At 40.5% G+C, this 15021-nt stretch overlaps 1 protein-coding gene across 1 annotated transcript in view; it reads right to left on the bottom strand.

The window, feature by feature from the left end:
* ofcc1 (orofacial cleft 1 candidate 1) overlaps positions 1-15021 on the bottom strand; it is a 79986-nt gene that overhangs the window by 22710 nt on the left and 42255 nt on the right. Inside the window, exons 17-20 of the mRNA XM_061714065.1 lie at positions 9085-9342; positions 6368-6620; positions 5764-5927; positions 2392-2551 (exon numbers count right to left, since the gene is read on the bottom strand). Of these exons, the coding sequence (XP_061570049.1) occupies positions 2392-2551; positions 5764-5927; positions 6368-6620; positions 9085-9342 (835 nt within the window). The remainder of the gene's footprint in view (positions 1-2391; positions 2552-5763; positions 5928-6367; positions 6621-9084; positions 9343-15021) is intronic.

Below are 15021 nucleotides of genomic sequence, written 5' to 3' on the forward strand. Positions count from 1 at the left end.
TCACATATCAAAGGTCTTCTGACTGATGAAACGACACATTTTTACCATTGAACAGCAGAGGACTTTATAATGTAAACAAGGATTACTCTCTAAAGCATTTCAAATGTGAGTTAAAGCAAGCCAGCAGATCTCTGCAGTCCCTCTTACCAAAGATCTTACCAACTAAAAATGTCCCCCTCTGTCCTTTTTAAGAAAGTAATATTCAATAACTTTTTTAAAAATTGGCTGCAACTGCAGCTTTCCCTGAGAGTACCTTGTTTTCCTCCTCATCATCACTCCTTTCTCTCAGTCAGCTAATGAAGGCCTCATAGCCCACTGTTATTAAAATTACGCCCTTGCCTCTGTTATTAATTGGGTCCATAATAAGGAATGCGTCGGATTCATTATTTAATTGCAAGGGCACATTTGGAATACAGTTTCTGAAATGTATTTTTAATGAAAAACACTACATCCTGACCTAATCATATCAACCTTATTCTATCTAATTAAGGATGCAAAAAATCATTAGAGTTGCAAAATATTAGTTTCAGCTCTGTCGGGCTGCTCCTTTGCTCTCCTTCATGAATATATTTTTCCCTGTGATAAATAGTTAATGAGGGAAAAATGACAAAAATTTGCATGTAGGCAAATTAGTCTAATAGGGATATGTCTTTGCTGAGTTAGGAAAGTGACCCTTTTCATAGGAGAAATTGTTCCAATAATTATGAAATAATGGCAAGTCCCCATCTTATATTGAAGAAAAATTGTCTGGTTGAATAATGTAAAAATGTTAAAATGCAATAACCCTAAATTTTCATCATGCAACAGAATGTGTTAACGTGTTAGCATTTTATCAGCGGTAATAACAGCAAATTAGGTGTAATATGAAGTATGCTGTAATCATTGCAGTAGAGGGAGATATGCAGTAATGAGAGAATGATAGAAGTTCATCACAGCAGGAGCAGAGAGAGGTCATCAACTGTTGAATGCTCTTAGGAGCAGGTTTGTTTTAGGAGTTTCAGTTGGCTTCTGGTGAGCAGGAGCGTCGCCAGCCCGTCAGCAGTAACTCGTCAACAGAGCTAAAAAGCTCACAAGAAATAAAGTAACTGAAAAAAGGGGGGGAAATGCATTTTTAATTGTGCTGATAGCAAATAATAAAGTAAGTAACTGTTACAGTTGGGTTTTCCTTTCAGCCTTACACAAAACTCACCGGACATATCCCAACAACTTAATAAATTATGACTAGGGAATTTTTTTGAGCTGCCTGCTTTTAATTAACTTTATCAAGATAACAATGGCTCTAGTTGGAACTCATTTTTTTAAGTGCAACTGGAGTCTTGCTTGAATTTCTAGGGACTTTTGTATTCTGAGGGCTCATTCTTTAAAATACTAACAGATTTTTCCTTGAAGATTAGCAGTAGAGCCTGTTTTAAACTCCAAATTAAGACGGTATAATGCATAATTTCCTGACGGCAAGTTGGTCTGTCACCAGAAACCAAAAATGGCCTATAGTTTCTGCTTCTGTAAATATTCACATGAACTTGGGCTAGCAAAGAGCAAAGATGTTAATGAACATGGAGAACACAGAGCGATGTGTGCCACTGCGAATCCTACAGTGGCATTGATGAGGGATTCGGTTTGATCGCTGGGTTCCATTTCCTTATCTCGACAAGTCACATTTTCAATCACTGTGCAACAATTTTACAACCGGTGTAAGCTTGGTGCTAATGCACTGCCCTTCTCTGCGACATCGCTGTCTACCTCTGCTGGGCTGTGAAACATGTGACAACCTCTGTCTGAGATAATTTCATGGAGATGTGAATTCAGCAGAGTTTCGTCCACATGGAGAGAATGCCTGATATAACTTGCACATGCACTCCACTGTGAGTGTTGATTGAGCAGCGCCTTCTTAATGAAATATCTTCAGAAACTGGTTTTTCGCAGACTAATCAGACAGCCCAAGTCAAACCTCTGTTTTGGTAATTATCTTGTACTAATTAGAATGAAGCTAAAGACCTCTGAGATGAATTCTCAGCTTTCTCAAATGTAACTAAAGCCGCATAATGATATCAAATGAACCTGGCCTCCACTTTTTCTAATGCAATTATTTCTCTAAAGTGACCAGTGAATATTATACCATCTTAGTTTACATAAAGCACTGTTTTTAATCTCCTTCTAGCCTGTTTTGTCATTCAGCATCTGTACCAGGACAGAAACCTTACTGGTTACAGACAACCCCCTTTACGCAGACGAATCAATCCATGTACTATTAATGACATTGTAGATGATTCTGGCCTTAAGAAAATAGTCATTAGCCCAAGGCTTATCTCCAAGGCTTTGATAAAAAAAAAGAGTAGGCTAATATTATCCAAAGAGAAAAGTGGAGCCACAACTGTGTACTGATGAAGTTACCTTGCGTCTCTCCCCACCGAAGCCTCTCCACTGTTCTGCTTTCTTGACAATGTAGCTTAGCTCCTGATTGGACAGCTCAAGGTCTTGAGGCAGGAAGTACTTGCCCTCCTTGGCCGTGAATCGTTGGAAGATGTCTAGCATCCGACCATCATTATGGAATCTAGAAAGTATGTATTGATTAGAAAAAAAAAACTAAGATTTAGTAAGATAAAGGCGAGGCAGGAGTGATGTCAAAGCTGCCTCTGAGGGCAACACAGGGTCAAAAGGCAAAGACATGCATGAGTGCCCCGTGTCTGTGGCCACCTCTTTGCCAAATAAATTGATTGGTTTTCATCAAACAGGTCAGATGACAGTGATCTCAGCCTGCTGGAATATATAGATATAGAACTTTTATTGACTACATAGAGCATATTTTTTAGGCTGATGATCTACAAAGTCTATTACATCAAATGAAACAGCAAAAAAGAATCCCCCCCAAAAAATTGGCTATGAGTGGGAAGTACTTTGTTAACACAGACTGGCTTTGGTAATGTCCACACTTGGCTTCAAGTCTGTGTGGTCGTACATCTGTCAATGTGTGGGAGTCAGATCCTCGGATGTTCGTCAGTGTTAATGCCGAGCATCAAAGATCGCGGATGCAATGGACGTGCATGTGTCTGGAGAGCCTGGCTTGAGTCACAGGAAAATATTCTGCACAGCAGAAGGCATATTGATTTACACCTCAAGATGAATGCACATCACCAAAGTGTTTTTCCTTTGCCACACAAGGGTTGCATGCAGCCAACCCCTAAAAAGAAACACCGTGTCTGTAAACAAATGCTTTGGCTGACCATCAAAACCAGCAGACCTTGTGCCCTTCCACTGAGATTGCACTCTGTCAGAGGGTAATCAGCTCTCAAATAAAACCAACATCAAGGAGACAAGGATTTATACAAGGGGCTAGTAAGAAGCTTTGCACTCAGCATTATTCCCCATCGCTCTTGGGAGAGGAATGTTTGTAGAATTTTGACCTCAGACACAGGAATAGCATGCAATCATTTTCATGCTACACTTGAATTTTGCTTCTCATTCATTTATGCATTTTTATATCAGTCTCTTGGTAGAATTCACCATCTTTGCATGTTTGTGTTTCAAAACAGGTTAATTTCCTTGGTGGTGGGTGCACTCTGAACTTCACTGTGTTATACTTACACAAGTGTCATGACTGGGATGTTAGGGCCCTTATCAAACCCTTTTCTGATGTGGGGTCAAAGCACGAGCATGAATATGTGCAAAGATTCAGATGACGTGTCAGTGGCAGATGGGAAATGCGCAGGATAAAACATAGGTTTACTTAATGCAATGGTGTTTGCAAAATGATGGCTTTACTGTGCTATCCATCCAGCCTGTTTTATGGTTCCGGGGTCATGGGGGTCTGCTGGAGTCTATCCCAGCTCATTACAGGCGAGAGGCAGGGGTTCACCTGGACAGGTCGCCAGTCTATCGCAGGGCCACATCTACAGACAATTACACTCACACCTACAGGCAATTTAGAATTATCAATTAACCTAGTATGCATGTTTTTGGACTGTGAGAGGAAGCCGGAGTACCCGGAGGGAACCCACGCAAGCACGGGGAGAACATGCAAACTCCACACAGAAAGACTCCTGCCAGGCCCGGGAGTCAAACCAGGAACCTTCTTGCTGTGAGGTAATAGGGCCAACCACTGCTGCCCTTTTTTACTGTGTTATTTTGCATTAATTTAACATTCACGCTAAATTTAAAGTAAAGTAGAGTGATATTTCCCATTCATCAGACCTTACCATCAACCGCCGGATATGGTATGGGCCTTCAGTTAGATGTGATTGTAACCAGACCATTATCAGTGTGACATCACTCGTCTTGGTGTTTATGGAGTTTTACAAAGAATAGAAGTCTAACATGTATTTTTGAATGAAGGCCCACTAATATGTAATTAAAAAATGATAGTAGTCCATTCTATCTATACATGTAGCCTGAGGCTTTTTTTGGAAATGGGTCACGGTCTGTGTCAGAGCCCCTTCCTTGCAGCCAATAGGAAACCGCAACCCATAAAATTATCAGCCTTGCTTTAGCCTTGTGGCCTACATTCAGAACAAACCCAAGAGTCGGTTGAATGGCAGAAGTCATTATTCTCAGCTGTGGTTTTAATATCGTCCATTTAGCCGGATCCCTATAAGCTTCCTGCTTATACTGAAATTAGATGGCACCCTCTCCTCGGCCAAGAATCTCAAACTGATTTATTCAATAAGAGTTTCCTTACATCTGAGCTGTTAATATAATTTTGTCTTATAAGAGAACACACCTCAGAGGAATACTGGGTTGCATTATGCAGTAATTTATCACCTTCCTTCTTCATTGTTAGCTCCATTCTAATAAAAATGATTTCCTTTCACTTTTTTTTTTATAAAAGGTCAACAGCCATCTTTTTGTTTGAAAATGTGGAAGTTAGTAATTGACTTAGCAATTGCAGACCAACTTCCTTAAAGAGAGTGCAATTCCAACATATGTCTTGCTTTTGCTGTTCATCCTCAATCACAATGAGTGGAAAATTGCATTGTGAGGGGCTGTGATCACAGTAAAGTGGGTGGCTGACTGCCTACAAGACAGTCCACAGTACATTCACTTAGGAAATAATTTGGGGGTAGCATGGTGGAGTATGTAGCAAAGCCACCAAGAGTGTAAAATTTGCAGACACTCAACCAGTACTAATAACAGTACTGGTCGGTAAGGGTCCCAGTCATCCTATTCATATGGTACAGTTCAAAAATATACAAATTACACTTTTCGGATTTCACAGTTTGAGATTGAGGATGGATTTTCTTTTTTGCCACAAAGGAAGTGATGGCAAAACAGTGACAGTGAGGACTGAAAGCAATCCAATTGTGATTATCATTTATGTATTATACCTGTTTAAACAACTTTCATAGACAAAAGGTTAACAGGGTCATGGTGGCCTGATGGCAAAATAACTTAGTGGAGCTTTGTTAATGAGACCCAAGTTCAAGTCCAGTGTGAAACCAGTGACTGTTATGTGTTAAATTTAGAGTGAAGCTGGTTGCATCTGCAACCCAGGCTAAAAGACACAATGAGATGAGACGAACTCCAGGTTTCTAGTAGTGCTTTTCTGTAGTCACTGGGCTTGTTTGCAAACTCTAAAACATTTATTTGATTTGCTTTCTACTTTTAAATGTCAGTAATGTGAATTTGATGATGAATTTCTTGTTATACAGTATGAGATAAAAAATATCTCAGTTGTGCTAATTTGGACACTCATTAAGGTGAAAATGGAGATAGAATATAACTACAGGTATAAGGTAGTCGTTGAGGGGGTCACCTTTCCTGGTTTCTCACCTGAGCAGGTAAATTGAGATGATAGTGATGGAAAGCAGGAAGTGGATTGCATAGAGGAACAGAGTGATGAGCACTCCCGCTGCACCTGATTGGTCAGCCCGGTGGAAATGCCAGTAAAGCTTGGCTGCATCACCAACTGGTACATCGGGACTGTAAGAGAGACGCTGGGAAGACACAGATTCAAAGAAAAGCTAAGTGTTAGGCATACAGTATTATACTAAACATTTACAAACGGCTTCAGGACAGATGTTTATCAATAAAAGCTGTCATAAAGGATGTAAAGGATTTAGCTTCACATGTTCTCCATTATTCTACCGCCTTGCTGTGGTTTCCTGACTTTAAGTACAACACTGAATGGCTAATTGGATAATATGGGTTAACAAAGGTTTTTATTATACATGTTACGTCTTGTCATTTTTTTTTGTGAGACCACTCAGGCATTTGATTGAGACCACTGCCTGAAAGGACACCCATCAAATCTTGAACAATTCCTTTCTCGCCACCCCCCCATCCTATTTTTGTTCAATCTAAAGTCACTTTGCCAAGATAAAGTGAACTCCTATTTAAAGTGCACAAGTGTCCAAGTTATTTTTAAGTGACTTACCCCGAGGACGGCGTCCACAGCAAAGACTGCCAGGGGGTCGAGGACTGTCCACACTCCCTGAGCCATGATAAACTTTGACGTGAATGAAGGGAGTGAGCCAAATATCAGCTGACAGCCCCATCTGATCAGAACCAGCAGGAACATTACTGCGTTCAAGGTCAGGGGACCCACCACCACCATTGCCAGCTCCTCGCGGGTGTGGAGCAAAGAACTCTGGTAGACGAGGTCCACCGTGTGTGCGTGGAAGCAGAATCTGGAGAGAGAGAGACCAAAGTGTCAATATGTGTGCACCATATTTGTGTTTGTGATGCTTTGCTGCTCTAGGGCGACTGGTTCCAGCCATTCACACACTGTGTTATAATATTTGTGGTTGATTCAATCATATTTAATTAGTTTGATGACAATTAACATTATAATTAGCCGGTGTTTGCCTTACAGGTCACATTTGTTTAAAAAGAAGGCCTTAATTGACTTGATCATTTTTATTCATATCAAATTAAATTCCCATATATCAAAGAGGAATCAAAGTTAACAGACACCTTAGCCGAAACAAGAAAGAGATTTGCTAAACTCCCCGTTGTACAGGAGACTCCCCATTTACAGCAAGCCTCATGAGCTTCTTAATCTTCCCATCAGTCAGGAGGAGGCCGAGCCAGTGGTGGGAGAGGAAAGGTCCAGTTTTCCTCATTAATTTCCATCTGATTTGCTCCAAGAGTCAAGCATCTGTCAGATCCTGTCCATTAATCTAACAGTAGAGGTCCATTGGTGTTTTATCTCAAGCAAATCTCCTCAGAGATTCAAGCCTTGAGAAAGTAATTTTAGAGGACAGAGATCACCTCAGTAGAATGACCAGATTTCTGCATTTGGACTCATTCACTTTACTGACATCTGCTCTTTTAGTTGAACATTTTTGATAACATCTTCAGTTTTGAATACAGAAATGTTACTTTTCCTGAAGTGAGATATTTAATGTTTACCATAAACCATTTGTATGTTTGTGACCATGTGTCACAGTAAGACATTTTGAAGATGATACTTTTCAATTTTATGAATATTTGGTCACAGCTTTGAAATAATTTGTTTTTACACACACACACACACACACACACACACACACACACACACACACACACACACACACACACACACACACACACACACACACATATATATATATATATATATATATATATATATATATATATATACATACCGTATATATATATATATATATATATATATATATATATATACCGTATATATATATATATATATATATATATATATATATATATATACCGTATATATATACCGTATATATATACCGTATATATATATATATATATATATATATATATATATATATATATATATATATATATATACCGTATATATATATATATATATAACATTTTCAGCTTTCAACATTTTTTTTAATGTCAATCCCCTTTATTCACTCATAAATTCATAATAAATTGGATCAGATTCTGATAGCAGTGACATTACTGCCGTGTCACACTGTACCTCCTCCTTCCCAACAATCCAAACCTGGTCATCAATGACCCACTTGGATGGGATGAAAGAAACACACTCAAAAAGGAGGAAAAGCATATGCAAGGCAGAAGGGAGGAGAGACGGCGGCCTGTCATGGCACTAACCGCTCTGTCACTTGGTCTCTCTCCCTCTCGCTGGGCACCAGCAGCTCTGACCACTGCGTGGAGAGAGAAGTGCTCGGAGGGAGAGCAACAGATTCGGACATGTGGAACTTGTCACCCAACGTTGACCCCCTCTGTTTTTACATTTTTTTCTGCCCCCTCAGTCCATTCTTTTTTTTTTTCTTCTTTTTATCCAGGCCATCTATTTTCACCCTACATTTACTCAATCACTCTCCTTGATTTAAGGCGTGATGCTTGCGCCCCCATGTTATTGTAATAAAAACCTTCTTGTATGCCTGCTTTCAGCCAGACTTCTTTTATTGTGATGAATTAAATCAGCACCATATGCTTTTGCAATGTGGTTTAACAGTTCTGTGGTGTCTTATTGCTGTTTATTATCAATGCTGTGTACTAAATAATAACAATAAATTCCTTCCAAATAATGTAGCCTTTTGGGACTTAAAGCTGTGTGGTGAGCAAACTACCCCAGCGATGGTTTGTTAATATTGAGAGAGTCTTGTTAAAATGTTAATAAGGAGATTCCAAACAGATGATCTGGGTGTATCCAGCTTGCATGAATGCCAGGGCGCGGACACACACACACACACACACACACACACAAACACACGCACACACACATTTTCATTCTCTCCACTGCTCGTTATCCGCTCCACATCCTATTTTAGCACAATCATACTTTGCAAGTATGCATTTCTGAGCTAAAACGCAAGGCTTGTTTCGTGTGTGTGTGTGTGTGTGTGTGTGTGTGTGTGTGTGTGTGTGTGTGTGTGTGTGTGTGTGTGTGTGTGTGTGTGTGTGTGTGTGTGTGAATTTACAATTTTCCAGTACGCTTCCGTGATATACAGCACTTGTTATATCTCCTCTACATTTTGTTAATGGATTTTAGCTGCATTGTGTTCGCCCGTAAAGTGTTGTGTATCTGTATGTGTATCCAAACGCTCTTCTTCCTTGCATGGCTGTGTGTGTGTGTGTGTGTGTGTGTGTGTGTGTGTTTGTGTGTGTGTGTGAGAAACAGGGCAATATCAAAGGAAGCCAGCTCACTTGTTGACAGGAACCGCTATGGCCTGGAGGTAGAGCCACTGGCTGCAGTAATGCAGGTAAAGCCTCACAAACCACATCAAAGTTAGCAGCAGCATAATGAGGCCGAGCTGCCGAACGGAGCCATGCCAGCTACAGTTCAGTTGTTGACGTCGTTGCCACGGCAACGGCAGTCCCAGCTCGGATGGCAGCATGCAGAGGGCCAGGCGGGCTCGGTCCGAGAGGTGGGGAGGCCCGAAACCAGGTCCAGTTATTGCTGATCTGTTGTCAGACATAAGAGAGCAACACTATCAACGTAATAATACACATCCAATTTCCTAAAATTACAGAAATGAAAAAAAAAAAGATGTTACATTTTGTTCAACGTGGTTTAAAAACAGTATTTATGAACTGTTTCAGCATATTTGTGATAGTCAGTCAATATCAAGTAGCTTTTTATACTATATATGGTAAGTAAAAGACAATACTGCTAAAACCAAGTATTGTTATATATATATATATAATTTAGAGTTGATATCTTTCTTTTTGATAGAATGCCCCTTCTCATTTTTAGATCAAATACACCTCAGTTTTCAAATATTATTGAAATCTTCAATAACATATTTCCTCATCTTTGCAATCCATCAGATAGTCAGGGTTTTTTTCATCTACGGATGAATTAAAAGAGGTGAACTATAATGTTCAAATTAGCATAAATTTACGCATGTACACAACTGTACTCTCTCTCTCTCTCTCTCTCTCTCTCTCTCTCTCTCTCTCTCTCTCTCTCTCTCTCTCTCTCTCTCTCTCTCACTCACATACACACACACACACTCACACACACACACACTCACACACACACACGAACAGATAGGAATCCCTTCCAGCAATGCTCAGCTTCCCTCAGCACCTCTGCCTCTTCTGTGCCGCCCTTTGTCAGGCCTGCTCAACTATTCCCTTTCATACAGAGGGCACAGATGGAGCAGTTTGAAGCAAGAGGAGGGGAGGAAAGGAAAGGAAAGGAAAGGAGAGGAGAGGAGAGGAGAGGAGAGGAGAGGAAATTCAAATATTAGAAGGTACACAATGTTTGTTTGTGTCTAAAGTAAATGAACGTTTGCAATCACAGTGTGCATAGACCTTGACCGCATCAGCAGAAGCCGATATCGATGACCCCTATCATCTGGCTGACAGTAATTAGAGCAAGACGGGGAGAGGCTGTTTACAGTGCAGCATCACAGAATGGGACTGGAGGCCTACGCCTGTGGACATCCCTGTGTCTCACCACTGTGTCTCAGAGCACAGTTAGAATTCACTTTGTAGTGTGTATCTAGGGAAAATTGTACACCGCCTAAAGACGAAAAACAGAATCAAATGTATTGCTGCCCCCCCCGCCCCCCACCCCCACCACCCTTACCAAATAATTAGGCGCACATCAAAATGAGGTGCTGCGTTTTATTTCCTGCTTGTGTTGTTGCTGAGGCATGAACCCCTCACACCGCCACATTGGAGAGAACAGAGATGATCTTTGCTGTCTCCATCAGGTGAGCGTACTTCCTGAAGTGTTAAATTACTTGAAGTTGATGTTCCTTAGAGCGGCAGCGTCGCGCGCAGTCCATGCGGCAGAAGTTGCGATTCCCTCCTATAGTGCTGAGTCAACAGTTCGGGGTGATAAATATTCACAGCTTGGCTGGCATAAACTCAAGCAGAGGGGATAAACATGTGGCATCAAAGCCAGCTTTATGCCAGATTTTAAACTACAGTATTTCTTATCTTACATCACAGCACAAATACAGTATTTATGTTTCATACAGGAGATAAGATGCTGTACATCGCTTACAGAAGAAGAACAGTTTTCTTTTTTTAAATGACATTAAAATTCATTAATCAGTCTCATTCCCCATTCCTTTTGCACTTTGCTAATAATGTTACTAAAATAGAACTGCTTGTTTTGCCTTTGGATGCAACCGAATGTTTCTCTGAACGGGTATGATAGAGGGAAATAGTTAAACGTAATTCTTCATGACTTGAAACTGTTGATACAGAGCGTGTGTTGCTTCAGGTTTGATATTTAAAATCACAAATGCGTAACACCAGGTCAAAATGGATTAAGAGACAAGTAGCTCCCGTATGTGTTCATGCAACATTTTCATGTTTAATCCCAACTAAAAAAGAGGACACTAACAAATATGTGTCCCTTTTTCTCCAGTGTGATTGAGAAAAGCGCTCCTCCACTCCGTTCCAAGCATTACCCTAACTTGCTTCATTGTGTGCGCGGTGTAAAAACGCTTTCTGCATGTTGGCAAAAGTAGAAGCACAGAGTAGACAGAAAAGCAGTGTCATTGACACAGGCAAAGCACTCGCCTGTCAACTGGCATTGAATGAAAACAGCAAATACAACCTGACGTCTATCTTTCATGTAATGAAGATATTGATGATGCATGAAAGATGAATATTTTTAGACGCCTTCATCAGTCCGCCTCCTTTAAAAGAAGCTGGTAACATGATGTGATACCTTTGAATTGAACAGATTCCAATACAATGTACTGTACGTATGGATCTGGAATGTAAGTCCAATGAGGAAACAAAAGGCATGCACTGGCGTTTTATGTAAAATTTGAATATTAGTTGCGTCTGTGAACTTAAGCCCAGAAGGTGTTTGCAAAAATCATCAAATCAAATCAAACTTTATTTATAAAGCACCTTTCATACATAAAATGCAACACAAAGTGCTTTACATAAAACAAATACAAATGCAGACACACGGTGTAGACATGGCTGAGCACTGAGGATCCAGGTGAGGAAATGGTATCAGGGAGCCGTCCACGCCAGGAGGTCCCATAGCCCGCAGCTACAAGGGTTTCCTCCACAGAGACCATCCCGGCCCGGACGGATAGAGGAGTCCACACCACAGCGGTGAAGCCGTGGTACAGAGCTCCACAACCATCCAGGCCAGAACCACCCCCAGGACGACCCCCTGCAGGCCAGAGTCACTCCCAGCACGGAGGCTCCCCATGAGGAAACACTGGAGATAAAAGCTACAAGAAAGCAGGATAAGATACTCTAAAAGAGTTTAAAAAGTATAACATAACATAAAATCCTAAAAGTATATCTAGAAAGCAAGACATTAAAAACTAAGAGAATAAGACAATATAATGTATAAAATAGACCATAAATAACGACTAAAACATTTAAATATGACATTGGGATAAGACAATGAGAAAATAAAATATGATAAAACAGGATAAACTAAAGATTAATATAAAACAAAGTAGTAAGATCCAATAAAAATAGGGGTGAGCTCATCATCTTCCCAAAATTGTCTTCTATAGTGCTAAGCCCTGTAAATCAGATTTACTAGCGTGCATCTGTCAACTACTGGAGTGACAACCAACTCCTGCACTGATTTTCTCAGAATGTGACCCTTAATGTTGGATGTTATGACAACAAAGGAGATAGATATTTGTTTCAAAATCAAAGCACCTTTGCAAAAAGGACCCGTCATCTTCCCAGAATTGTCCTCTATAGTGCCAAGCCCTGTAAATCAGATTTACTAGCGTGTATCTGTCAACTACTGGAGTGACAACTCCTGCACTGATTTTCTCAGATTTAGCGCAAGTCAAATGGCAAGTCCAGGCAAGAGTTAAACCTTTAAAGAGGCATGGATAATGAGAGATGGAAGGGCGGAGGGAATGAGTACAGTAGAGGTATACAATTTAAACAGCATATTTACAATACAGCATAGTTACCTGTACCTGTCCCGGGGCAAGTACAGGTAAGCCACAGATTTGTTCTTTGTAGGCCTGATGGCTTTAACCCTCCAGTGTCAGACCTCTTCAAGTATTTATTTTGAGGATTAATATATTTTCTCTCACGTTCCTATTTAGGCTGCTGGCATTATTAAATGCACTAAAACCACTCTTTCTTTTTTCCACCACGCACAGTTGAAGCATTGTTTGCTTTTGGGAAAACAGAGAAAGCAGAACATACAGTGTGGAAATAGACTTAAAAGATTGACGGATAATAGAATTGTTTTCATAGTGGCTTGGATACATAAGTACGGTGGTGATTATGGGAGCGTAATTATTGTCAATAGAGAGGAGGGAAGATAGCATATCTTTGACATTGTTCTTCTGAATACTGATGATGCTTTCTTTCTAGGGGATAAAGTACCTGTCATCTGTCCTTTGCACACTCAGCTCCTCTATCAGTCACTGAAGCCTTCAGTGGGGTTAAAACAACCATCCTTGTAAGTTAGTTTGCAACTAATAAGCAAATGCTACACAGAAAGTTTCCTTTTATTTCACAATTACAATTCCTGGTTCTCAGAGTCCTTCCTTCTGGAAGGTTTTTATAACATTTGCTCTCTAATGGCTCGTATCCACTGACACGGTTCGGTACGGTCTGGTACAGTTCGGTAGGGTTTAGAAGGGTTCAGTCAATTCAGGTGAGCGTTTCCACTACAAGTGAGACTGCCACGACCAAAATGCCTAGCGTGGCGTCATAGCAGTGCAACAAAAGCGTAGGTACCATATAGACGCTACCAATAGCAGCAACTGTTATTTGTTCTGCTTGGCTTTTTGGTAGTTTGCATGTACAATCTATGCCACGTTGTGTGAGAGAAGAATGCAGGCAGCAAAGAGTGTTTACAAACGCCTGTGCTGGTTTCGCACTTGCTTATTGTCATAGTTAGTGACGTTTTCAGTCCACCAATCAACAAATTGTATCGCGTGACACCAGTAGCTCTGCCCTCTCAGTACAAACAATGGGGGCCCAAAAATGGTACAGTATGGTTCTGTTTAATGGGGCCATTATATAATGGAAACACCGTTTCCATACCGGACCGGACCGCACCAACCTGCTCAGTGGAAACGGGGCTTAAGATGTCATCAAGGAAGAAATGTCCTTGTATGGTTATATTCTACAGGTAGTGCACATCCAAGTGCAAGAGCTTCAGGGGACAGCAGAGGTTTAGAACCTTTCCACCCTAGGTGATCTGTGCAACATTCTCTACTTACTGAGTATTTTGCTTTTGCTTTTTTTTTTTTTCTTACATTTATAGGGAAATCTGGCCAACTATGCTTCACCGGAAGCAGTTTCTCTTTTTTTTTTTTTTTTTTTTTTTGCAACACCCTCATGGAGTTTAGTTCTACGAACATATGACCAAAAGGTGGAAGTCGAATTCTTTCTAACACAAGAAGCCTGTGAGTCTGTACTGCAAAAGTTTGTAATCTGTATGTGCTAACATTGTGGATGTAGTTGCTTGACTGGCAACTAGGAATTATATATTTGTGTGTGTGTGTGTGTGTCTGCATGTGTGCATGTATGTTTGAGAACCTGGCTTTGGAGCCCTTTTGTAACATGAGTCTAGATGAAGTGTCTTTACACATGATTTCATTCAAAATTGATCTGACTGATCACAATGCACATTTCCACTGTGCCATGGTCCATCCCAGATCTTTTCAAGTCCAGAGAAGTAGATGCCACATCTGGGCAAGGTTACCAAAAAGCTTCTGTTTTGCACAATAAAGACTTACGTGGGTATTACTGAATGGAGCTCCATATTGCACTGCTTTATAAAAGTTTCCCACAGTATATTCTACCCATCTGGCCTCTTGATGCAGTGCCATCTCAGAGGTCAAAGATCAGAGGTGTCAAGTTTAGGCATGCACCCTTGACCTTTCTGCACTGCAATTCCCCCAGCTTCTTTGAATTGTTAATGATATTATGCACTGTTGAGGGAATATCCATTCCAATGTTGTATTTAAGCATTTTATCAGTTTTCTCTCATTGATGTTGAGAAACTGGAGGTCTTCTATCCATCTTGGCTCCACAAGGACAAAACTGGGTTCTAGGCCAAAATCTATACCACTGGTATGATGTAGTGTGCAATATTCAGTATTACTAACTACTGCAGAACCTGCAGTATGCTAAAAATACTGGGATGGCAAGCTACTTCTAGAA

Source organism: Cololabis saira, chromosome 22, assembly GCF_033807715.1.
Source record: "Cololabis saira isolate AMF1-May2022 chromosome 22, fColSai1.1, whole genome shotgun sequence".
Classification (NCBI taxonomy): Eukaryota; Metazoa; Chordata; class Actinopteri; order Beloniformes; family Belonidae; genus Cololabis; species Cololabis saira.